Genomic DNA, 23,518 nt, shown 5'->3' with positions numbered 1-23,518 from the left:
GTCTCTACTCTTCACTATTTTATCAAGATTGGTCATTGTTCTCCTCCTAAGAAGTAAGCGTCTCCTGATTTCCTGGCCACAGTCTGCGTCTGCAGTCATCTTTGCGCCTAGAAATACAAAGTCTGTCACGGCTTCCATGTTTTCTCCCTCTGTTTCCCAGTTGTCAATCATTCTTGTTGCCATAATCTTGGTTTTTTTGATGTTTAGCTGCAACCCAGCTTTTGCGCTTTCTTCTTTCGCCTTGATTAGAAGGCTCTTCAGCTCCTCCTCGCTTTCGGCCATCAGAGTGGTGTCATCTGCATATCTGAGGTTGTTAATGTTTCTTCCAGCAATTTTCACCCCAGCCTTGCATTCATCCAGCCCCGCACATCGCATGATGTGTTCTGCATACAAGTTAAAAAGGTTGAGTGAGGGTATGCAGCCTTGCCGGACGCCTTTCCCAATCTTGAACCAGTCTGTTGTTCCGTGGTCAGTTCTGACTGTTGCCACTTGGTCCTTGTACAGATTCCTCAGGAGAGAGACAAGGGGGCTTGGGATGGCATGGGATGGGTTTATCCTGAAGGAGGCCCTCTTGTGGCAATTCCCTGCCTCCGTCTACACTGTGTAAATGATCTGCGCATGCGCTGGCATCCTCTCTGACACAGAGTTCTAGGCGGGAAGGCGGAAGTGGGTGTCCTCCTCCTGCTGTCCCCCTCCTTCCCGCTTCCGGTCCGTCGCTGTTCCTTCCCCGGGTGCGAAACTGCCCTTTGTATGTTTCTCCGCCATCCTCCGAGCCATGGAGGCGCCGCGGGAGCCTTAGGAGGGGAGATGCCCAGGCGGAGGGGAAAAGGTGAGGCCGAGCGAGCGGGGAAAGTGGGCTTCGCGGGTGAAGCTTCATCTCAGGAGTGGGAAGGAAGAGCCAGGGCTGTCAATTGGGGGCTCATGAGTGGGCTAGGCTAGGCTCCCAAGTCACATGACTCCAGAGCCACCCACTTTGGGGGAAAACAGCCTCACAGAAGTCTTTGATTTTTGACTCCTGGGCAGATTGGAAAAGCAGGAAGTGTGTTCAAAGAGTATCTACTCTGTCAACATGTCTGTATGTCATGGAACCATAGAATAATAGGGTTGGAAGAGACCCCCATGAGCCATCTATGCAGGAAAAGCACAATCAAAGCACCCCTGACAGATGGACATCCATCTTTTATTTAAAGGAGCTTCCACTACAGACCGAGGCAGAGAGTTCCACTGCTGAACAACTCTTTTTAGTTATTGTCGAAAGCTTTCATGGCTGGAGGAGAGCAACTAAAATGATAAAAGGTCTGGAGAACAAGCCCTATGAGGAGCGGCTTAAGGAGCTGGGCATGTTTAGCCTGAAGAAGAGAAGGCTGAGAGGGGATATGATAGCCATGTATAAATATGTGAGAGGAAGCCACAGGGAGGAGGGAGCAAACTTGTTTTCTGCTTCCCTGGAGACTAAGACACGAAACAATGTCTTCAAACTAGAAGAAAGGAGATTCCATCTGAACACGAGGAAGAACTTCCTGACTGTGAGAGCCGTTCAGCAGTGGAACTCTCTGTCCCAGAGTGTGGTGGAGGCTCCTTCTTTGGAAGCTTTTAAGCAGGCGCTGGATGGCCATCTGTCAGGGGTGATTTGAATGCAATATTTCTGCTTCTTGGCAGGGGGTTGAACTGGATGGCCCATGAGGTCTCTTCCAACTCTTTGGTTCTATGATTCTATGAATCACTGGGTTCCCAGTTCTCAGTGTCTATGCCAGAGTTTTTAAGGCTGGCTTTGAGCCCATCTTTAAATCTCTTTTCCTGCCCACCAACATTCCATTTTCCATTTCCACCTGAACATTAGGAAGAACTTCCTGGTCCTAAAAAGAGTTGGGTTGTTGTAGGTTTTTACAGGCTATATGGACATGTTCTAATCTAGAGGCATACTCTCCTGACGTTTCGCCTGCATCTATGGCAAGCACTTGCCATAGATGCAGGCGAAACGTCGGGAGAGAATGCCTCTAGAACATGGCCATATAGCCCGAAAAAACTACAACAACCCAACTCTTTTTAGGACCAGGAAGTTCTTCCTAATGTTCAGGTGGAAATGGAAAATGGAATGTTGGTGGGCAGGAAAAGAGATTTAAAGATGGGCTCAAAGCCAGCCTTAAAAACTCTGGCATAGACACTGAGAACTGGGAAGCCCTGGCCCTTGAGCGCTCCAGCTGGAGGTCAGCTGTGACCAGTACTGCTGTAGAATTCAAAAAGGCACGAATGGAGGGCAAAAGAGAGAAACGTGCCAAGAGGAAGGCACGTCAAGCCAACCCCGACCGGGCTCATCTTCGACCTGGAAACCAATGCCCTCACCGCAGGAGAACATGCAGGTCAAGAATAGGGCTCCACAATCACCTATGGACCCACCAGAACACTGATCCTGGAAGACTATCCTACTCGGCCAACGAGGAATCACCTAAATAAGTAAACTGTAGGTGTTGGGGATGGTTAACCTGGGTGATGGGAGTTATAGTTCACCCATATACAAAGTGTACCGTGAAACTCAGCAAACTTGGCATGCAAACCACCATGACCAACTATAACTGCTGGTGCACTTTGAAGACCTCCTTCCACCTGGAAACCGATGCCCTCACTGCAGGAGAAGATGCAGATCAAGAATAGGGCTCCACAGTCACCTACGTACCCACCGCCACCATAGTCACCTACGTACCCACTGCCAGTATACTGATCTTGGAAGACTATCCTACTCGGTCAACTAGGGATCACCTAAGTAAATCAGGTGGAACCTCCTTTCCTGCCATTTGAACCCTTGGCTCCATTGAGCCTTAGTTTCAAGGGCAGCAGAAAACAAGCCTGTTCCCTCTTCCTTATGACACCCCTGCACATATTTAGTCTAGATCAGTGATTCTGAACCTGTGGGTCCCCAGATGTTTTGGCCTACAATTCCCAGAAATCTCAGCCAGTTTACCAGCTGTTAGGGTTTCTGGGAGTTGAAGACCAAAACATATGGGGACCCACAGGTTGATAACCACTGGTCTAGATCCAGGGAAGTCATGCTATCTCTCTATTTAGACCCACAGGTTGATAACCACTGGTCTAGATCCAGGGAAGTCATGCTATCTCTCTATTTAGACCACACCTGGAATCACACCGTGTGGAATTATGGGCACCGCAATTGAAGGGAGACGTTGACAGGCTGGAATGTGTCCAGAGGCAGGCGACTAAAATGATCAAGGGTCTGGAGAACTAATCCTGTGAGGAACAGCTTAAAGAGCTGGGAATGTTTAGCCTGAAGAAGAGAAGGCTGAGAGGAGACATGATGAAAGCCATGGATCAAGATGTGAGGGGAAGTCATAGGGAGGAGGGAGCAAGCTTGTTTTCTGCTGCCCTGGAGACTAGGACACAGAACATTGGCTTCAAACTACAGCAAAGGAGATTCCACCTGAACATTAGGAAGAATATCCTGACTGTGAGAGCCGTTCAGCAGTGGAACTCTCTGTCCCTGAGTGTGGTGGAGGCTCCTTCTTTGGAGACCTTTAAACAGAGACTGGATGACCATCTGTCGGGGGTGCTTTGAATGCAGTTTTCCTGCTTCTTGGCAGAATGGGGTTGGACTGGATGAGGTCTCTTCCAACTCAGTGATTCTATGATCTATGAGAGGCACCATGACTTCCCTCGATCTAGACACTAGACTCCTTCAGATCTATTTGTTCTATTTAGTCACATATTTATTGCTACGGGTGGAGCTTCCCTTATCCAGTATACCAAAATACTCCACAATCATCCAGATGGATGGTTGAGAGAGTGACACTTTTGCTTTCTGATGGTTCAATGGACACAAACTTTGTTTCATGCACACAATTACTAAAATATTATGTACAAAACTACCTTCAGACTGTATGTATATGAAATATTAATGGATTTTGTGTTTTAGGTATCTCATTTATATGCAAATATTCCCAAACACTTCTGGTCCCAAAAATAGTGGACATGAGATACTCAACCTGTGTTATTGTTGTTTCTTATTTATATAGTGCCTTCAGATATACATATAAATATAGTTTACTTTTGGGTCACATCAGCAAGATTTTTCATTGACTATATAGAATAGAATAACTTTATTGTCATTGTATATCGTACAATGAAATTAAATGCTTTTCCCAGCACACACCACCAAAACACACATACACATCCCTCCACTCTCACCACCTATATGCAAAGATTCCAAAATTAGGGGAAAATTTGGAATCCAAAACACTCTGGTCCTAAGTTTTTAGTATTAAGAATACTCAATCTGCATTATTACTGTTTTTGTTAAATCTAATGCCTTTCAATGTACATGGTGCTTTGTAATAAAATCAATCAAAAACTGCCAAAGTTGCTGCAATTTGAAATATGTATGTATACACATACACACATGGAGGGGAGGAGGAACAAGAGATCACACACTATACATATAATTGCAAAACAAATCATTCAGATAAAATGCCAAAAACACCCCAAATAAAAAAACCAAAATCCTACATAATGTAACACAGATCAAACTGACAATACATGTAATCAAATTAAGTTATTTATCTTTCAAAAGTTGACAAATAGAGTTTGAGCCTCACTTGTCTAAAATGCTTGGGATTTCAGATTTTTCCCTCACACATATTTAAAGATATTTTCACATACAGGATGAGGTATCTTTGAGATGGTACCAAAAACCTAAACACAGAATCCATTCAAGTTTCTTATAGTCCTTTTATAGTCCTTTTATACATAAACTTATTTATATAATTATTTATTTACAATATTTATATTCCACGCTTTTCACCTCACAGGATTACAATGTACATATATATGGCAAACATTCAATGCCATTTAGACATACAGCATATATAGTCAAACACAGAGACAATTTGACATTCCAGCTTTCCGGTTTCATGAGGGTATGCTTGATTCCGGCCACAGGGGGAGCTTCAGCTTCACCGGCCACTTATGACACCGAGACCTTTGATGGAGTACTTCCTCATTCTTCCGCGTGCTGCTGGAAGGTTTTATGGTGTCTTAAATTAGTTATAATAGTTTCCCAGCATAAGCAGTACTCAAATTTCCTACTTGACTGATGCAACTGTCTTTCAGGCTGCATAGGTCAACAGTAAGCTAGACTGGAGCTCACTCTGACCCGGGATGGCTTTGAACTCATGACCTCTTGGTCAGTAGTAATTTATGCAGCTGGCTACTAATTAGCTGTGTGACAGCCTGGTCCTGAAGCTAATTTTATACACAATCATTTTAATTATCTTTATAATTTATGTACTTTAGACCATCAGAAAGATGTTATCAACTCAGCCGCTTTTGTGAACAATTTTGGATTTTGAAGCATTTCAGATTTCCAGATAAAGGATACTCAACCAGTGGCAACAAGGACACATTAAGATGTGTTACTGTGTTTGACTCTTTGTTGAACCAGTCAATACTTCCTTTCCAGAATTGGATTACTTTGCATTGGCACCTCATTTTTCCTCCAGTGAGCTTAAGGACATGATCATTAAGCCCAGGACAGTATACATGAGACTCTTTTCCCTCACTTTATGTAAAATAAATCAGTCTGAGAAAGAAGTGACTGGTTAAAGGTTACCCAGAGTGCTGAGTATTTTTAGTTTGAAGAAGTCTGAGTGGTAATATAGTAGACACTGAAATACCTCAAGGGACGTCATGCAGAAGATGGAATGAGCTTGTTTGTTGCTGCTCCAGTGACTAGAACACTGACCAGGAAATTGTAATTGTAGAGATTCCACCAAGACTGTAGGAAGGAGCATGCTAAATGCTCTTCTCAGTGCATGGAAGGACTAGATGGCCTTTGCATGTCTTTCCAACTCCGTGCTCCTGTGACAAAGTAGAGACTTTATACCAGGACCTCCATATTCCTTCTTCTCGCCATCACACTACATAACAAATGCTACTTTATGCATGGGGAAGTGAAGAGCAGAATACTATTCTTAATTTGTTTCAGTCTTCAGGTGAGTTGGAGTTTGAACCTGCGAGACAGGGTGAGCTCTCATGTGTCAGCCCCAGCTTCCCATGTGGGGACATGAGAGAAACCTCCCACAGGTGTCTGCTGGACAATGTCCTTGCAGACGGCCAATTCTCTCACACCAGAGACGACTTGCAATATATACGATATTTAGTTTTGCCACGATTAAAAAAAAAGTTGGAAGGAAGAGTGATTTGTCAGAAAGCAGTAACAGCAAATAGAGATTATCTTTAGCAATAGTTTACATGGCAACTAGCATTATCCACAGATAGGTTGACTGATCTTTGAATGTGTATTCACTGAAAAAGAAGGTGCATTTGCATTGTAAATTTAATGCACTTTGACACTATTTTAACTGCCATGGCAAATGGTGACAAACTGAATAAATTCTACTGTGTAGATGCATCCAGAGCTTTATTGTTTTTATGATCTATACTAGACCTTGTAACTTCAACTGTGATCTGAATATTTAAATTCACCATTAAGGATTGCCTACTGCAGTTTTTTCAGAAAGAATATGAGGTGGGAAATTCCCCTCATTATATTTCCAAAATAAATTTCTAATTAGTTTGAACTCTGTTTCTGCAAATGCTTTTGAGGGATACACACTCAGCCCTCCACATTCGCTCGGGTTAGGAGTGCAGGACTCCAACAACAATGAAAAAGTGAATAAAAACACCCCTTTAAAATATGAAATAACATCTCTCAAGGAATCTCCGAGTCTTTCACTTGAGGAATGGTGAAAAACTTAGGGATTCCTTGACAGACCATAGTAATCAAATCTGCAAAAGTAAAACCTGTAAATGCGGAGGGACAACTGTGACAAGCAATATCAAGAAATACATAGTGTAACCAAATTTAATTGTAAAGGTTCCTATGAAAAGGAAGTTATGTATGAAGTGAACCAGTTGTTATGTTATTCAAAACAAAGCAAAGAGTAGAGCTGGCCAAATGTCAAGGTTTTATAGATGTCTCATTGCACCAGAGCCCTGGTGGTACAGCATGTTAAACTGCTGAGCTGCTGAACTTGCTGACTGAAAGGTTGGTAGTTTGAATCGGGGGGGGGGGGGGTGAGCTCCCGCTGTTACCTCCAGCTTCTGCCACCCTAGCAATTTGAAAAATGCAAAATGACTGCTCCATGCAGTCATTCTGACTACCTGGCATAGGAGGTATCTACGGACAACATTGACTCTTCGGCTTAGAAATGGAGATGAGCACCACCCCCCAGAGACAGACATAACTAGACTTAATGTCAGGGGAAACTTTTACCTTTACTTTACATTACAATTGTTATTTCTGTTGTTTTTTTCCCAGCTGCAACAATCCAGTTAGCAACCAAGATGGCAGAATGTGGCTTTCTACGGTCAGGGCCAAGAGTGAACCAAAGCAAAAGGGACCCTCATATGTTCCTCTCAGGAGCAGCTTTGCCACAGAACAAACAGGAACCAGACGAGGGGTTCCAACCACGGCAGGAATCGTGGCAGCAGGAAAAGGACCCCAACTCAGTGCTGTCTCCTTATTCGGTGTGGAGGCCATCACGGTTATTTCAACCGGTCTCTGATGAGGACATGAAAGAATTTAAGACTTCTTACCAATCGTTGAAAGGTGCCAACCAATTGCCTAGGGGTGGAGGAGGTGCAATAGCGATGCATACTTTCCCGGACCTTGGTCGAAAAACTCAAGAAGCCTGTGAAAGTTTGGACAGTTCTGGAAGGTTGAAGGAGCAGGTTCCAGAGATGGCCGACCCAGATCGATTGGAGATCAAGCGCCAGCACTTCCGGCATTTCTGTTACCAGGAGATCGAAGGGCCCCGGGCAGTCCTGAGAAAACTGCAGGAGCTTTGCTGCCAGTGGCTGGTGCCAGAGAGGCACACCAAGGAGCAGATTGTGGACCTGGTGATCTTGGAGCAGTTTCTGACCATTCTGCCTTTGGAGATGCAGATCTGGGTGTGCAAAAGTGGGCCCGCCACCTGCACCCAGGCTCTGGCCTTGGCCGAAAGCTTCCTCTTGAGGCTGCAAGAGGCTGAGAACCATGCACCAAAGGTAGGGAAGTTGCTGAATGGGCATCTGAGAGCAGGCCAGAGAAATTTGAGTATAGCTCTGTGTCATGAGAATTAAATTGGGGACTTTAGGAATGGCCTTGAGCATAAACTGTGATTTAGCATGTACTTGGTTGTTGTGTGCCTTCAAATTTCTTCTGTCTGATGGAGAACTTCAGTGCCCTTCCACACAACCCAGAATATCAAGGCAAAAAATCTCACAGTATCTGCTTTGAACTGGGTTATCTGAGTCCACACTGCCATATATTCCAGTTCAAAGCAGATAATGTGGGATTTTATTTAGCTGTGTAGAAGGGGCCTAAGGCAATCATGGGCAAACTTCAGCCCTCCAGGGGTTTGGGACTTCAACTCCCACAATTCCTAACAGTTGGTAGACTGTTAGGAATGGTGGAAATTGAAGTCCAAAACACCTGGAGGACCAAAGTTTGCCCATGCCTGCCTTAAGGTGACTTTTTCATGGCGTTTCATGGGAGTGAGTAACACATCCAAGGTCAACCAGTGGGTTTCCATGTTTAAGTGGGGAATTGAATCATGGTCCCCAGAGGCATAATCCAGTGCTCAAGTCACAACACCATGCTGGATGCTGGCTGGATATACCATCCATTGTTTATTATTAAGGGGCTGCTGGATTAGGTTAAGGGTGTATCGCATCCACCATCCTGTTATCGTTGTGTCCAGCTGGAAGCAAACAAATAGAACTTTCTTGTGCTAAGGATACAGGTAGTCCCTGGGTTACAAACAAGATATGTTCTGTAGGTTTGTTCTTAAGTTGAATTTGTTTGTAAGTCGGAACAGGTGCATATTTTTAAACATAGCGCTAGCCAATTTTGTAAACGTTTTGGATAGCATAGGGCAGGGATAACACCCCTGTGATGTTTTGTTGTCTGTGCCTTTTTTTTTTAGAAGATATCAGCTCACTTTCTGTTGAATTTTGAAAATTTTGGATTGTTGTGGAAACAAGGATTGGTGATAAAGTTTCAATTGAGACACCTTTTTCTCATGAAAACTCTTACATGAGTGCATTTCCCTTTCTAGGGGTAGATTTTCTTTCATTTCCTGTTGCCTCACCCCATTTTTAACCAGGAGATGGATGCAAATCGGCTGTTATGAATTGTGGGAGGTGAAGTCCAAAACACCTGGAAGGCGGAAGTTTGCTCATGCCTACCATAGACTCATGCTGGAGGGCCTAGAAATTCAAATTCATATAAACCCATTGTCCTAATTCCAACAGACCTCACTACCTCTGAGGATGATTGCCATAGATGCAGGCGAAACGTCAGGAGAAATGCCTCTAGAACATGGCTCTATAGCCCGAAAAAACCCACAAGAACCTAGTAATTCATAAACACCTTCCTAAGAATCTCTAGGTCCTACAGTGCAATTCTGTGGTCACTTTTTCACAGAAGTTCACCATAGAGTTTTTCCAAAATTGATAAAAGTTTGTGTTTTTCCCCCCAAATTTTCAGCCAATTGCAGGGGTTTTCAGTAGTCCTGGGCCCCTGATAACAGTAAATGGGAAGTCTGAGTGTATTCTAATATTCCATTTCATACATCAGGCTCTGCAACTAATGATACAAAAATAGCCAAAAAAAACCTGACAATTTGTTACTGAGTGTGAGTTTTGTCTGTGTGTATGTGGTTAAGTTCAACTAATCCTCCCCAAAGATTGAAGTACAATGTGTCATTTAAAAACAATGTGTGATGAAAGTCTGGGCAAAGTTAATTTTTGAAACAAGTTTGAAGAAGAGATACCATCTAGTTTAAAAGTTGCCCTTTTTAAACATGCCTTAGGAATTTAAAATTGCATTTTCCCCATCAGAGTTAATAGCCAAACCTTATCCAATCATCTGCAAAATGAAAATCTTGACAGGTCCTTGCAGATTGGTACAATTTTCTGTTCTTGATACTTTTTCTCGTGTCAGGAGCGACTTGAGAAACTGCTAGTTGCTTATGGTGTGAAAGAATTGGCTATCTTCAGGGACATTGTCCAGGGGATGCCTGGATGTGTTACCATCCTGTGGGAGGCTTCTCTCATTCCCCGCATGGGAAGCTGGAGCTGGCAGACGGGAGCTCACCCCACTCCCCGGATTTGAACCACTGACCTTTTGGTCCTGCCAGCACAAGGTTTTAACCCATTGCGCCATTGGGGGCTCCTTATTGATACAGAGAGCATCTATTAAGCTTTCATTCCGAAATGGACAATATCAATAATAGACTATTAGATTGGATTATTAGGTTTGTCATGCTTTTAGAGCCAGTAGTAGCTCGAGTATGGAACTACAGGTGCATCTACACAGTAGAAACTAATGCAGATTTACAAGACTTTAACTGCCATAGCTCAATGCTACGGAATCCTGGGATTTATAGTTTGGTGAGGCACTAACCATTTTGCACAGAAAACTACATCCCCTAGGAATTTTACAAGGTCTTCTCTGTCAAATAGTGATGGCACCCCAACCAACTACAACTACCAAGTCCATAGCTCTTAGCCATGGCAGTTACAATTGATGCCAGACTGCATTAAGATGCACAACTTTGGAGACCAGGGTGCCAGTCTCTGGTTGGCCATGAAAATGCTCGGTTTGTCTTTGAGCAAGTCACATCATCTCAGTTTCAGAGGAATGGCAAATCAAATCTTGCAGGAAAATCCCATTATAGGGTCACCATAAGTTTGAAACAAGTTGAAGGAACACAATAACAGCTTGCTTTAAGAGTTATTAATTTCTTTCCAAAATTTGATTATTACTTCCAGAGCAATATAGCTTCATAGTATCTAGTGTTCCTGCTGGAACACCAGCATGGGGTGTTCTACCAGGACACCAGTGGTTCTCAATCTGTGGGTCCCCAGGTGTTTTGGCCTACAACTCCCAGGAGCGACTTGGCCTACAACTCCCAGAAATTTCAGCCAATTTACCAGCTCTTAGGATTTCTGGGAGTTGAAGATCAAAACATCTGGGCTTCTAAACAGCTTTAGAACCACTGGTTTAAAGCTTACAGTGTTAATTGGGATTTATGAGTCCCAGGTTCTAGTTCTCAATGAGCAGAAAAATTTCTGTGGTCTTCAGAAAGGAGCCTATGCTGCTTTGCAGGATTGTTGTGAGGATAAAATTAGGAGGATGAAAGACGTGCCACAAATGGATGAAATAATTCATCTGTTTCCACATATTCATGGATTCTGCATCTATAGATTGAACCATCCGCATCTTAAAAATATTTTGTAAACATTCCAAAAAGCAAACTTGATTTTGCAATAATAATAATAATAATAATAATAATAATAATTTATATATACCCAGCCACCTCTTCCTGAAGGCACTTGGGGGGGGCTTACAATAAATAATATAAGCAGTAGACAATAGACAACAATAATACAATTAAAATAACATAATAATATAAATAGTTTTAAAGCTATTTGTCATATAAAATTTTATAGAGAGAGAGAGAGAGAGAACAATATAGTAATATATAATACTGATATTGTACTATGCTAATAATATAATGTAGTGTATGTATATATATACATATATACATATAACGGCGCTCCATGCAGTCATGCCGGCCACATGACCTTGGAGGTGTCTACGGACAACGCTGGCTCTTCGGCTTAGAAATGGAGATGAGCACCACACCCCAGAGTCAGACATGATTGGACTTAATGTCAGGGGACTACCTTTACCTTTATGTATATATATCTTGTAAGCCACTATGAGTCCCCTTCGGGGTGAGACGGGTGGCATATAAATCACAAAAAGCACAAATCCACTACAAGTTGTGGTACACAAAACACAAACGTAAATATATTCTTTCAGCTAATATAATTCAATATTGAACAAATAACAAATTTATATAGTGTGGCATACAGCAGTATATAATGAATTACAAACTGTGGTTTACACAGTGATTATACAACCGTAGCAAAAAGAGTTTCTTGGTGTAAAGCCAACTTCTCTATAGGGCATGAAGTCCCTTACTCTAGAGAAGGATACTCTTGAGTGAAGTTTTCAGTTTCTTGTAAGAAGATACCCATACTTCTCTTGAGGGCATAAAATCCCTTACTTTAAAGAAAGTTACTCTTGAGTAAATTTGAATTTCTTGTACGAAGATATCCACGACCAGTTTCGACTAAAGTCTTCCTCAGGTGGAGAATTGTAGAGAGTAATGAAGTGGACATCAAGTTCATCACAATAACAATGCTTCCTTGGATGTTTTATACAGCGAAACAGTGGATCTACAGGGAATATACACAAGTGGCTAGAATATGTCCCACAAGGGGTAAACATTTGCATATTATGATAACATGTAAGGTATACATAACAAAAAAAGGCCTAGGTACTTACAACAGGTTCTCAAGGGCCGTGCTCTGCAAAAGTATGTTTCTGTAGCAAGCACATGGCCAACAGATAGAAACAAGTTTCTAAAGTAAAGCAATTAAAAGGGCCCAACCCAGGTAGAGCAAGTCATGAAACTGTTAAAGAGCTATACACTATGATTTACATGAAACATTGGAATGAAATGGTGTCATTCAGACCATTGGGATGTACAGTTCTAAGGGTGATTGTGGGGATCCATTGTCTTTTGTGGGTGGCATTTAAATGTCATTCATAAATAAATAAATAAATAGATTTGTGATTTGGTTTATGTGTGTAAGGCATTGAATTTTGCCATTATTTTTTGTAAACCGCTTTGAGTCGTCCCCTCAGGGGTGAGAAAAGTGGTATATAAATACTGTAAATAAATAAAGAAACACAGTTTAAACCTGTACGTTCCTGTTATCAAGATATTCAGCATCATGATTAATGTTATAATGGTCATTCAAGTCCTGTCCGATAATCAGGTAATTATTATTTCATAAAAGGGGCACCATTTTGTGACAGATTTGTATATCATGGGACTTGAGCATCCAGAGATTTCCATGGAACCAAACCTCAATAGGAACTGCTTTACTGAAGGGTGGGTGTTTGCATTAGAACAGGATAGTGGACTAGAAGGGAGTTGTGCCTTTATCTAGTTCAGAACCATAAGAACTAGGGTCCCTTTGGGTTTTGAGTTTTGGGTTTTTTTTACTCACAATGCTTACTTATATTCCAGGGCATTGGACTAATGGAGGAAGCATTTGTCAATTCTCCAGCACCAAAGCAGGACTTGCCAGATGCTGTTGACATCTGCATCTCTGAGGTAGAAGAGGAGGCGACCATCTTGATGGGTAGGCCCGACATTCTGAGTTCAAGTGTGAAAGTCCTTTGTGAAAGCAAGCCTTGCATGGACAGCGGGATGTTCTATTTTGCTCAGTCAGTGGCTGAATGTTGTGGGAAAGAGGAAACTAGCCTAGGCAGAGCTACGTGACCCTCCTTGCTTAAGGTTAGAAGAAGGTAGAGCTGTGTAGAATGCCTCCAGAAGTGAGTTCTGCAACCTCACCACCACTAAAAAGGCCATGTCTCTCTGGCATATTGGACCTGACCTTCCAAGGCACTTCTTGTGCTCTGACAGGAGGAATACTTTGACTGAGAAAAGGGGAAGGATTGTACCATGTACCCATCATGTGCTAAATCCAGGGTGGACAGGCTTGCTCTATCTGTTGTTATTTCCATTTATTTGAAGAATCCTAAAGTCCTTGACATGTTAAACAGTGGCTTGGATATGTGTACATGTCAGGAGCAGTCCAAGAACTACTTCTGAGTGAGGCAGCAGCTTCAATTCACAGATGGGTTATTTTATGTACTGTATTTAGCTGCCTTGAGTCGCCTTCGGGCTGAGAAAGGCGGCATAGAAGTGCAGTAAATAAATAATTAATAATAATTTATTAATTAAAATGTGAAGCTCAATATCACAGAAAAATAACAACAGAGTTATCCTTCCACATTTGCAGTTTTGACTTTTGTGGATTTGAATACTCATAAGTTTAATGAAAACGTTATCTCTAAGAATCTCTAGATAAAATATTGCAACGGGTATGAATATATGAAATGTCTTCTTTTAGACAATACATTCTCTTCTTCTACTTCTTCTGGTCAGCATCCTCTGTTTGCGATGGAGCTCCTAGAGATTTCTCAAGAGAGCACCTCTCTGGGAAACTCTAGTCAACCATAGATCATGCTAGAGTTTTCGAGAGAAGTGTTCTCAGGTTTTAAAAAAGCAATTTCTTTATTTGCAGCTCTGAGCTTTAGCAGCCCGCAGCAAAAGTGAAAGGCTGAATGTATTCCCCTCTCTTCTTATCCTTCCCCTATCTCATATAAATTAGTATATATTATATTTCTACTTTTAGTAAGGTAAAGGTAAAGGTTTTCCCCTTGCATGAAGTCTAGTCATGTCCGACTCTGGGGTTGGTGCTCGTCTCCATTTCTAAGCTGAAGAGCTGGCGTTGTCCGTAGACACCTCCAGTCATGTGGTCGACATGACTGCATGGAGTGCCATTACCTGTCCAGATACAATACATTGCCTTCTCACCCAGTGTTTTAAACTTTTTAATCCTTGGTACTGACCCTGCACAGTGTGATTTAATTTCTGTGTTTAAATTATTATGATTTTACATTGCTTGATGTGCTTATTTATATTGTTTCTTGTATTTTATTTTTTATTATTTTTTATATTTTATTGTCGTTGTATGTTGTTTATTTGCATTGCTGTATTGTTGGACTTGGCCTCATGTAAGCCGCCCCGAGTCCCTTGGAGAGATGGTGGCGGGGTATAAATAAAGTTTATTATATTGTCAAAGGCTTTCATGGCCGGAATCACTGGGTTGTTGGTAGGTTTTTTCGGGCTATATGGCCATGTTCTAGAGGCATTCTCTCCTGACGTTTCACCTGCATCTATGGCAAGCATCCTCAGAGGTATTTATTTATTTATTTATTTACTTTGCTTATATACCGCTGTTCTCAGCCCAGGGGTGACTCACAGCGGTGTACAACATAAAAACAGGTTCAAATTCAAGACACAATCTAAAATATTGCCTCACTACCTCTGAGGATGCTTGCCATAGATGCAGGCGAAACGTCAGGAGAGAATGCCTCTAGACCATGCCCATATAGCCCGAAAAAAACTACAACAACCCAAAGATGATGATGATGATGATTATTATTATTATTATTATTATTACCTTCCTGCCAGAGCGGTAGTTATTGATCTACACACATTTGCATGTTTTTAATTGCTAGGTTGGCAGAAGCTGGGGCTAATGGCAGGAGCTCACCCTATGACCTTTCGGTCAGCGAATTCAGTAGCTCAGTGCTTTAACTCACCATGCCACTGGGGTTAATTTCTACTTTTATCAATGCTTTTATGTTGGTTTTAATTTATATTATTTAAATACATTCATAGCCAGCTTGACTACCATTATTAGGCGAAAGATGGGCTATAAGCAAACAAATATCTATAGTCTTACAGCAATCCATGCATAACATGGGGAGTCCTTAATGCTGGTCTGGAAGTAGCTGCTGGTACAAACTGAAGTGTCTCCGCTCTGTAGATTCCTATTAGAAGTTGTCCCTGTTTAGCTTTTCGTCTCTGATGGCTAGGGGAATCTTTGCCCATCTTAATTTTTACATGGCTCCTGTTTTTATAAACAGGCTCATCTTTCTTGTTGTAGGTGGTGAAGTCCGCCCCCGGCAACTGGGGATGAAGATCCCGCCAGCAGTCCGCAGCGCTGATACTTCGTCGATCGTTGTGGAGTTGCAATTACCCGAGGATTCTGTGGAGCAAAAGTCTGCCGGCCCAGCCCCTCGACGGAAAGTGCCGTGGTCCGGCTTTGAGAAAGCCTTCACGTATGTGCGCCAGAGGGGGAAAAACCTGGTGGTGCAATGCAATTTCTGCCTGCCAGCCTACAAGACTGTGAGCGCAGCCATTACCTCCTCATCCAATCTGAAGAAACATTTGGAGGTAAGCAAGAGTTCAGTTAGTTTTCGGAAAGTTTCAGTGAACATCTAGAGCAAAACTTTCCAAACATATACATGTGTCCATTCCAGTGTGTGGCTATGAAACAAATGTAATAATAAACCTCTTGTGTGAAATAAGCAATAAATCATATATATTTAAAAATATAAATGAGAGGTTTTCATGAGATTTTTATTTATTTTATTTATTTATTTTCCCTATTTATACCCCGCCTTTCTCAACTCCGGAGGTGACTCGAAGCAGCTTACATATATAGGCAATGATTCAATGCCATGTTAACATAGATTAAAAAAATATTAAAATAATCATTAAAAATATATTGAACCTTAAAAACACTTATTAAAATCATGTTATCCAAAATCGTAATCCACGGCTATTCCAAATTGTCATTGCATATTCCATTATTCTTTAGTGGGCTACTAAATGAATACTTGATTCTATATCCACGTCTTTAGCCTTTTCCTGAAGTTCAGGAGGGAGGGGGCTGATCTGATTTCATTAGGGAGGGAGTTCCATAGATGAGGGGTCAACAATGTGAAGGCCCTGTCTCTCATCCCCACCAATCGTGCCTGTGTAGGAGGTGGGACCAAGAGCAGGGCCTCCCCATATGATCTTAACCTCCTTGCTGGCTTACAGAGGGAGATGCGTTCGGACAGGTAAACTGGGCCAGAACCATTTAGGGCTTTTTAGGCTAAAGTCAGCACTTTGAATTGTGCTTGGTAGCAGACTGGTAGCCAGTGGAGCTGACGTAACAAAGGAGTTGTATGCTCCCTGTACGACACTCCAGTTAGAAATCTGGCTGCTGCCTGTTGAACTACTTGAAGCTTCCGAACAGTCTTCAAAGGGAACCCCACATAGAGCGCGTTACAGTAGTCTATTCTCAATGTTTCCATACACTTTGTTGTTACAATTTGGGTATGTGTCCATAAAACACCTTCCCACTTAATGTGGTCCCTATTCATCTACTCACATTGCTGTTTTCGATCCACTAGGTGGGCGAGGAGCTGGGGTGAAGGTCAGGAGCTCACCCTGACCCAGCTTCGAACTGTCAACCTTTCGGTTGGCAAGATTTCCTGCAGCTGGTAGTTAACATGCTGTGCTAAAGCTGGCCCCACTTGAAGTCTGGGAACATATCCCCCGAGATACAGGAATTATACTGTAGGTGTGTTTTCTTATCTGAAAAACAAAGGTGGACAATTTTTAACAGGAGGGAGCTCAACAATTTAAAATGCAACACAAACAGAGCTGGTGCTGAGAAAGTTGATATGTTAAGTATCAGTATGACTTGGATTACAACTGTGGATAGCATTGTTTTATATTGATTGTCAGAGCCCCCAATGGCACAGTGGGTTAAACCCTTGTGCTGACAAGTCTCAAAACCAACAGGTCAGGGGTTTCTGGGGGGGGGAGGGGGTATGAGCTCCCTCTGTCAGCTCCAGCTCCCCGTGCGGGGACATGAGAGAAACCTCCCACAAGGACGGTAAAACATCTGAGTGTCCCCTGGACAATGTCCTTGCAGACAGCCAATTGTCTCACACCAGAAACAACTTGCAGTTTATTTTAATTGTACATAGTTGTTAAGGCATCGAATTATTGCCTATCTGTAAGCTGCCTTGAGTTCCTGTCAGGGTAGAGAAATGTGGGATATAAATATCTATATAAATAAAAATGTAATGTTTGTTTGTGGGATTAACATAACTCAAAAACCACTGGACGAATTGCCGCCAAATTTGGCCACAAGACACCTACTAACCCAAGGAGCGACCATCACTCAAAAAACTTGATTTTGTCATTTAGGAGTTGTAGTTGCTGGGATTTATCATACAACTACAATCAAAGAGCATTCTGAACTCCTCCAGTGATGGAATTGAACCAAACGTGGCACACAGGACTCCCGTGACCAACAGAAAACACTAGAAGGGTTTGGTGGGCATTGACTTGAGTTTGGGAGTTGTAGTTCACCTACATCCAGAGAACACTGTGGACTCAAACAATGGTGGATCTGGACCAAACTTGGCACAAATATTCCATATGCCCAAATATGAACACAGATGGTGTTTGGGGGAAAGAGACTTTGACATTTGGGAGTTGTAGTTTCTGGGATTTATAGTTCACCTACAATCAAAGAGCATTCTGAACCCCACAAACAACAGAATCGGGGCAAACTTCCCACACAGAACCCCAATGACCAACAGAAAATACTTAAGGCCATCCAGTCCAACTCCCTTCATCAGGGCAAGAAAACATAATCAAAGCCCTCCTGACAAAGAGCCATCCAGCCATAGATATAGATAGATATGATTCACACACAGAGAGATATAGTATCGTAGATTTGAAAGGGACTCCCTAAAGAAGGACAATTCTATTTTGCACGTTCCAGAGTAGGCAAACCAAACAATCTCCACATCAACACTGACAAAGAAACAGCAAGAAATGCTGTTTACCCACAAGCGTAAAGACATTACATATATTAGAAATCAGCACCTTCTCATTATTTTCCAGATTACCAGACTGGGCCACAGCAATTTGTGGCAGGGGGCGGCTAGTAGTAAATTAATTAAATAAATAAATAAATAAATAATATTAAGTAAAGTTTGTGTATATGTTTTGAGCTGTCAAATGACTTTTCCACCCCACCCTCCAGAACTGACGTTTGCTTCTTCTTTCTTGCTCCTTAGAGGGCTCATCCCGAGAAACTGAAAATAATTGAAAGTGCAAAGAGGGTAAGGAGACGGGGCTATTCTGTAGAACTGAGGCATGATGACGAGACCCCGGCTCTCAAAATGCCCAAGCAGCAGCCAGAGTCGCAGGCAGGCCCAGAGAAATTGCTATGTGGCAAGGAGACAGTCACCCAGAGGATTCTCGATAAGAAAATCATGGATTTCATTGTGGAGGAGACGCTGCCATTTGAAACGGTGGACAGAGCATCGTTCATCGGGTTGGTTCGCCTTGGTCTCCCCAAAGGCCTCAGCATCATGTGTGCCAACACCCTGAGGGACAGAATTCAGAAGAGGGCGGCCAGCATGCGGGAAACACTTGTGAGCCGGATGGGTGTCGTCTCCCATGTGGCAACCACTGCTGACTGTTGGACCATTGGGAAGAGGAGCTTCCTGGGGGTCACAGCCCACTGGATCAGCCCGACTACTCTGAAGCGGGAGTTTGGGGCTTTGGCGTACAAGCGCTTGAAAGGGCACCTCACGTACAGTGTCCTTGTCAAAGCCCTCCATGATGTGCATATGCAGTACCAGATTCACAGCAAAGTTGTGTGTACCACTACGGACAATGGCTCCAACTTTGTGCAAATGTTTCGGGGATTTAGGGCTGAGGAACTCAGAGGTGCTATGGAAAGCAGCATAGAGGGAAATGACAAGGAAGGAGACGACCAGGAAGAGTCAGAGGTGACATTTGTCCCAATCTCCGAAATTTTGGACACTTGTAACAAGGCAGCGGAAGAAAGAGTGGGCTCCAAAGATTTCAGCTTGCCGCCACTCCAGCGGTGTGTCAGCCACTCACTCAATCTGGTGGCAACACAAGTCGTAGAAGCTTTGATTTCAGACTCTTCCAAAAATAGCCTTCACGGTCCTTTCTGGAGACATTTTCGTTCCTTGATGGAGAAGTGCAACAAACTGTGGTCCAAGCACAAAGGATCCAAACAGTTCACGGAGTATGTCCGCGAGCAATGCGGTGTATACTTGAAAGTACCAAACCAGACCCAGTGGAACATCACCTTCGATGCACTTAAGCAGCTGAATGAACTTCTCTCTAATATGCCGCTAAAAGTGGGTGCAGTTACGGACCAGTGCTCCATGGCCAGGTTCACACCGGCTGAAAGCATAGTATTGCAGGAGTACACTGAGATCATGTGGCCGCTAGCCCAGTCTCTCGATATCCTGCAGCGGGAGAATGGCATGTTTATGGGGTACCTTTTGCCTACTTTGTACAATTTGGACCGCAAATTACAAGGGCTGGAAAACAAGCCCGTCAAATACACGTACTGTCTTCCGCTCTTGAGGGGGATCCGTGAAGCCCTAAGGAAGCGGTTTGCGGGTATTTGGGAGGACAAGAAGCTTCTTCTGGCAGCCTGCTTACACCCTCGATTCAAAGTGGACTGGCTGGATTCAGCCCAGACTGCCCAGATCAACAGGTATGAAAGCAGGAGAAAGCCCTTCATGTGTATCAGGCCAAGGTGGGAGTGGGAGTACATAATAGCCACCGTTCTGTGTTTTTTCCCAATTATGATTTATCCAGGTGGTCATGGGATTTGGCAATAGCAATTCATGAAGTCCACGGTTTCTGCTGTTTACCCCAGATGTTTTGGCCTTCAACTCCCGGAAATCCTAACAGCTGGTGTTCTGTTGTGCACTGGGCCTGTAAAGAATTTCCTTTAGAACAGGACATGCAACCTTTGCCCAGCAGGAAGCCAGGGGGCCCAAGGAGAAGTTCTCAGAGGTTTTCCACCACAAATGACTTTTAGATGGCTTGTGAAGTATAACAAAGTCTTTTATTAATGAACAATCAAACAGAAACTTCTCTTATCTTCAATAAAGCTAAACAAATGCTTCCAAGCTTTATGCAACTGGTGACTTCCTAATCTTACCCATGAAGGACAGGCAGCTGTCTTCAGTAACTTCTTCCTTACTTTAAAGGAAAGTCCCCTTTTTAACTTCTCCCAGGCTGACTGTAATCTAACCCTTACTGATGTGGGCTCCGCTACTGGGTCGAACTGCTTCTCGAACGCCGAGTGGACCTACCAGTAAAGGCTTAGATGTTCTCCAGCTGGAGTTCTTTGGTCTTTAGGGCTGTTTCCCTGGAAGTCTTTGGAGACCCTTAAGACTGTTCTCCCCTGGAAAGTCTTGGATGCTCTTAAGACTGTTTTCCCCCGGAAAGTCTTAAGAGTTGAAGCTTTTGTACAGGGGAAGCTTGCACACGTCCTGTACATTAGCTTTCCTTGCTGAGACAAACTAAAAATGGCTCCCTTCCCTTCCCAATTGCCCTGAGCAAGCGGCGGAACCAAAACTTAACGATGATGACAGGTGACTTGCCCTATGACTGCAACCAAAGGAAGCCACCTATCTGCAGAGTCCCTGAAACCCAGGGCTGCAAGCAAACATTTAATACAAAGCAAATAAAATTGGAGCTCCTGGTACAGCCGTACCAGCACAGCTGGTAAACTGGCTGGGATTTCTGGGAGTTGTAGGCCAAAACACCTGGGGACCCTCAGGTTGAGAACCACTGTTCTAGAGAATAATGCAATTTTGTGGTCAGCTTCCAGTGGATGTTGATCATAAAGTTGTGTTGGAGGACCTACACATAGATACATATATATATATTCACTCTGTGTGTATATAAAATAAAAGGTCATCCAGTAAGTATTCATAACTGAATGGAGATTCAAAGCCTTGTCTCTCAAAAATTCTAATTCTTTACCCAGAGAACTACATTGTGGTGGCTCAACCTGAAAGAATACAATAAAGGCTCAGTTTTCTTTCTCCATTCCAATATCTTCTAGGTACATGATGGAAGCTTTGGTGAAGGCTGAAATCAGGGGCATGGTGAGTGAGGAAAATGACCGGTCTTCAGAGAAAGACCAGGAGAGCGACAGTCTGGAAGACGACTTCTTCAACATCCGGCCGCGGGACAAGAAGTCAGCTGTGGACAGTGCCGACGAGGAAGTCTGGGATTTTTTGAAGTGCCCCAGCCGGGAAGTGTCCTCCCTGCATGCCTTTCCGCGTATCATGCAGAGCTTCCTGCAATACAACACCGGCATGCCTTCCAGCGCCGCGGCAGAGCGCCTCTTTTGCACAGAGGACCGGGGTGCGACAGCCAAAAGACACTCCTTGTCCGACGAGGTCTTTGAGCAGCTGGTTCTTCTGAGGCAGAACAGGGCGCTCTTTTAAAAACAGCACTTGAAGTGTAGCTTTTACTCTCCTGATTGTATAAAATATCTCTGTGCATATTACTTGGGGTATTTGTTGCTAGACAAGAGGCAGAGCTGGGCATATTGTCGTGCCACTCTTATTATGGCATTCTCATATTATGAATCCTATGGATAAAAGTACTTTTTATTCTATCCTCTATGTTTACGTGTGTGCGCGTTTATTTTCAATGGTGTAGGATGTCAAGATGTGTGTTTTGCCAAGGGCAAAGTGTTGTTTTTTTCTGGATTCAAAGACAATAACACAAACACATGGTTAAGAGTGGGTTGCTGTGAGTTTTCCAGGTTGTATAGCCATGTTCCAGAAGCATTCTCTCCTGAGTACAGATGGTCCCCAAGTTACAAACAAGATAGGTTCTGTAGATTTGTTCTTAAGTTGAATTTGTATGTAAGTCAGAACAGGTACATTTTTTAAGTGTAACTCCAGCCAAAAATATATGTTTTATGTATTGTTGAAGGCTTTCATGGCTGGAATTGTTGGGTTGTTGTGTGTTTTCCGGGCTGTATGGCCATGTTCTAGAAGCATTCTCTCCTGACGTTTTGCCTGCATATGTGGCAGGCATCCTCAGAGGTTGTGAGGTCTGACCTCACTACCTCTAAGGATGTCTTCCACAAATGCGGGTGAAATATCAGGAGAGAATGCTTCTGAAACACGGTCATACAGCCCAGAAAACACACAACAACCTATATGTTTTATCTTTGGATAACATAGGGAAGGTTTTATACACACACACATATAAACATTTGTGGTGTTTATTTTGCTGTCTGTGCCCCTGTTCAGAAGATTTTACCTCACTTTTTTGTCCCTGGGATAATTTGATTGTGAAAAAATTGACTTGTGGAAACAGGAATTGATGAGAAAGCTTCAGATGAGATCCCTTTCCCCTATGATAGCTCTTCTAGGAGTGGAGTTCTCTTCCGAGGGGTAGATTTCTCTCACTTTCTGTTGTCTCACCTCTTTAACTATGAGCCATTTGTAAATCGGATGTTCGTAAATCGGAGATTGCCTGTACAAGGTTTTATTTAAAACAATAGGCAAAGCATGAAATAAGCAAAACATATAAATCTCTATCAGTCTATTGTTGAAGGCTTTCATGGCCGGAATCACTGGGTTGTTGTAGGTTTTTCAGGTTGTATGGCCATGTACTAGAAGCAATGTCTCCTGACCTTTCGCCTGCATCTGTGGCAAGCATCCTCTATCAGCCTGTTGGGAATGATGGCAAGGGATGCCCCATGGCCAATCCTACAGCTCCGATCTTGATCTTTAGTGAATTTCCGTTGTAAAGCTAACTTGAGTTATTATAACTTGAGTTATTGAGATTTCAGTAGCCTAAGTACTTATTGAAGTATTCATCCTAATATATCAACCATACTTAATGAGGCTATGCAAAATATTGAACCTGGCCAGATTACCATCAGGTGAAGTAGAATCAGACTACATCCTTCCACATTCTAAGATTATACCTTCCCAATTAAATTTCACACCAAGGTAGATAGATAGATAGATAGATAGATAGATAGATAGATAGATAGATAGATAGACAGACAGACAGACAGACACATGCACATATACAAACATGTATACACACATATATTTGCACATATAACACATTGTATATTTGTT

At 42.8% G+C, this 23,518-nt stretch overlaps 1 protein-coding gene across 1 annotated transcript; it reads left to right on the top strand.

The window, feature by feature from the left end:
• Positions 1 to 683: 683 nt before the first annotated feature.
• On the top strand, positions 684 to 22,029 carry LOC132765880 (uncharacterized). Its single transcript, XM_060760143.2, has 6 exons — positions 684 to 829; positions 7,328 to 8,055; positions 13,161 to 13,275; positions 15,655 to 15,944; positions 18,638 to 20,103; positions 21,469 to 22,029. The coding sequence occupies exons 1-6, from the start codon at positions 751 to 753 to the stop codon at positions 21,854 to 21,856; spliced, it is 3,066 nt and encodes a 1,021-aa protein (XP_060616126.2). The 5' UTR covers positions 684 to 750; the 3' UTR covers positions 21,857 to 22,029.
• Positions 22,030 to 23,518: the final 1,489 nt, after the last annotated feature.

Source organism: Anolis sagrei, chromosome 2 (assembly GCF_037176765.1).
Source record: "Anolis sagrei isolate rAnoSag1 chromosome 2, rAnoSag1.mat, whole genome shotgun sequence".
Classification (NCBI taxonomy): Eukaryota; Metazoa; Chordata; class Lepidosauria; order Squamata; family Dactyloidae; genus Anolis; species Anolis sagrei.
Note: the sequence above shows the minus strand (reverse complement) of the source record. Positions and strands in the feature narration are given on the sequence as shown.

Bases quoted from the DNA above. Each gene is read 5' to 3' on its own strand.
- LOC132765880 (XM_060760143.2), top strand. From the start codon at position 751: ATGTTTCTCCGCCATCCTCCGAGCCATGGAGGCGCCGCGGGAGCCTTA. The intron at 8,056-13,160 runs GTAGGGAAGTTG...CTTATATTCCAG, and splicing joins CTGAGAACCATGCACCAAAG to GGCATTGGACTAATGGAGGA. The intron at 13,276-15,654 runs GTAGGCCCGACA...TTCTTGTTGTAG, and splicing joins GGAGGCGACCATCTTGATGG to GTGGTGAAGTCCGCCCCCGG.